This window comes from Branchiostoma belcheri, unplaced genomic scaffold, assembly GCF_001625305.1.
Source record: "Branchiostoma belcheri isolate BF01 breed outbred unplaced genomic scaffold, Haploidv18h27 scaffold959, whole genome shotgun sequence".
Lineage (NCBI taxonomy): Eukaryota > Metazoa > Chordata > Leptocardii > Amphioxiformes > Branchiostomatidae > Branchiostoma > Branchiostoma belcheri.
In genome coordinates, this window is record NW_017804641.1 from 4,506 (window position 1) to 7,171 (window position 2,666).

A 2,666-nucleotide genomic window follows, 5' to 3' on the forward strand; every position below is an offset into this window, starting at 1 on the left:
CTTTGTTCACGCCCAACTATTGGAGGCCATATCTTAAATTCCGATCTTATTCGAATCAATTCTACATTTGCATCCTAAATCGTTGGCAATGCCAATAACATTTACTTATCATTTACCTAAGCTGGACTTGAACACCCTCGATAGTACGTATATAATCTTCATACCACCGTTCCGACCCTTCTTTTGTCTTAACCAAATTGTGTAATAGTCTTACAAATTAATGGCGCACAATTGTCATTATAATACTAACTAGCTTTTGCTTACTTCTTCAGTCACCGGCTTCGACAACCTGGACCGTACGTTACATTACCTTTTATTTGAAATCTAGATAGCTATTAGCCATTTTTTAAGTGCAACCTACCCACACAATCAATAAACATGAGACTGACCTGCGTACAAATATTAGGACAAAATGCCTGATATTTCGCTTTACGGTTACCATTTTAAGACTTCGTGGTATACAAAATTACACAATTTCTGGTCCTTGCGTCATTCGAATAGTATATGGTATAGAGGCATACAGATTACATACAGTGTTGCAATGGTTAACTACATTCTCTATCCATTTCAGTCCTTGACTGGGACCCAACAGAATTAGAAGGTGAGTACTATTAATACGCCCTGCATTAGGATTATACCTCCATGCTAACTTGTTTTACATCCCAGTTAAGTTATATACACGTCGTACATTTACCACTACTACCGAAATATCTCAAACATATCAATAGATGAGCTATGTGATATACATGTTTACTTTTTCTTCCTGCAGACATTCTACTATCTCTGGAAGTGCCCGTGGCTCAATCATCGGTAACCGCAATGGCAACAGCCACAGGTAGAGACAAACTTTTTTAACACATGAGGAACCTTTTCGGGTTTGATTCGTGTTGATCTTGACCTAAGTACAGTAGTACAATTTCTATCTAGCCCTATAAATACTTTTAAGAATCCGCATTTATGCAAAAATAACAATAACTTGTGATCCATGCGTCTTCTTTCGGTATGGTGCGGACTGTTTACAGTTTATGTTCAGTACATTATCCACACAATCCACGTAGGCGTTATGGAGATATGAGAAACACACACACACACACACACACACACACACACACATACATACACGTACACAGACGGGCCCAAAACAATACCGCCAATTTCATGGAGGTAAATAACCAATTCTTATGCTCTATCACAATTCAGTACACGATGCAGCCACGGGCACATCCACCACAATGGCTGCCATCTCTACGGCCACCATCACTGGTAAGACAGCCAAACATAAAACATTAAATGTATTTAAAGCAATTTATGGATACTACATAGGCGAAAATATATATGGTTATTTAACAACCTCAAACTCCATTATTGTTATATGAGTCTAATAACATCAACAATACTTCTCATATGTGTGGAATTCTTTTCTTGCACACAGATCATTACATCTCATCTCCCCACATGTCCCCACCCCGCTACCTACTCACCCCTATCCCCATTGCACTCAATGTCATCCCTCCCCAGACCATCCACTACACCTTCTCCCTCCATTCTTTCCACTGTCCCGAGACGCTTTGCGCGTAGTAAGGGGTAAGATACAGAACCCACCACATGTCCCTTCACTCGGGTTTCGCGCGTCCGACCAGTCAGACCTCCTCGGACACGATGGAACACGTTCTGCGCGCGGACGCCTCCTTGGTGGGGCGAGGCCTCTTTGAGTTGGTGAAGAAGGTCCGCGGTGAGGAAGATCTTCCCGATGAACCACTACGAGCCCGTTTCACCAAGGATGTGGCTCTCGACACCTTGAATAGAGAGGAGATTGGCGAGAGGCTTCAGCGACTTACCGGGGAGGACCCAGAGACCATCCTAGAGATGGCGGGCCTCCCGCCCAAGGAGCAGGCATCCATCGTCAGATTGGCGCATTTCACCATCCTGACTGCCAACAGCACCATGGACGCCCAGCCCGTCCGACAAGACCAGGCGGCCAAGGACGCGGCCCAGGCCGCCGTCACGCTGGTAGAGGACGCACCCCCAGCCCCCACTCCGTCCGGCACCCCAGGAGAAGCGCCCCGCCGCAACCCCAGACAACGGGGCGCGGCCCAAGGAGCCCCGCCAACAACACCCGAGGCGAAGCCACGCCGACTCCAGCTCGGAGTCGGACAGCGACGAGGACGACCTCGAGGTTGGTTCCCCCCCCCCTTTTTGTTTTTGAGTTGTTAGTTCGTACCTTTGCTACCCGTCATCACCTTTATCCATATCGCCCCTCCTTTTGGAACGGGAGGGAAGTACTCCACACGCCCCAGAAAGGGTATTTGCTTCACTCTAAATTCTCCTAGATTTGTTTTTTGTTTTAGCAGTGATTTTCCCCACATGTCCCCACCCCGCTACCTACTCACCCCTATCCCCATTGCACTCAATGTCATCCCTCCCCAGACCATCCACTACACATTCTCCCTCCATTCTTTCCACTATCCCACACCAATCCACCCACATAACCCGTACCCCACACATTCCATCCCCAGTGACCCATTCCACACCCCAAATTCTCCACCTCTCTTCATTCCACCTCCTTCCATTCCGCCTTACACCTGGCACTGAAACATATACATAATGCAGTTCAGATCACGATTAATTATATATATAACGGAGGGGGCCCTAAATTCGCCACTTTT

At 46.6% G+C, this 2,666-nt stretch overlaps 1 protein-coding gene across 1 annotated transcript; it reads left to right on the forward strand.

The window, feature by feature from the left end:
• Positions 1-1,563: 1,563 nt before the first annotated feature.
• LOC109461746 lies at positions 1,564-2,176 on the forward strand (the record flags this gene model as incomplete). Its single annotated transcript, XM_019758137.1, has 1 exon — positions 1,564-2,176. A coding segment is annotated over exon 1 (571 nt), but the record flags the coding sequence as incomplete, so codon positions are not given.
• Positions 2,177-2,666: the final 490 nt, after the last annotated feature.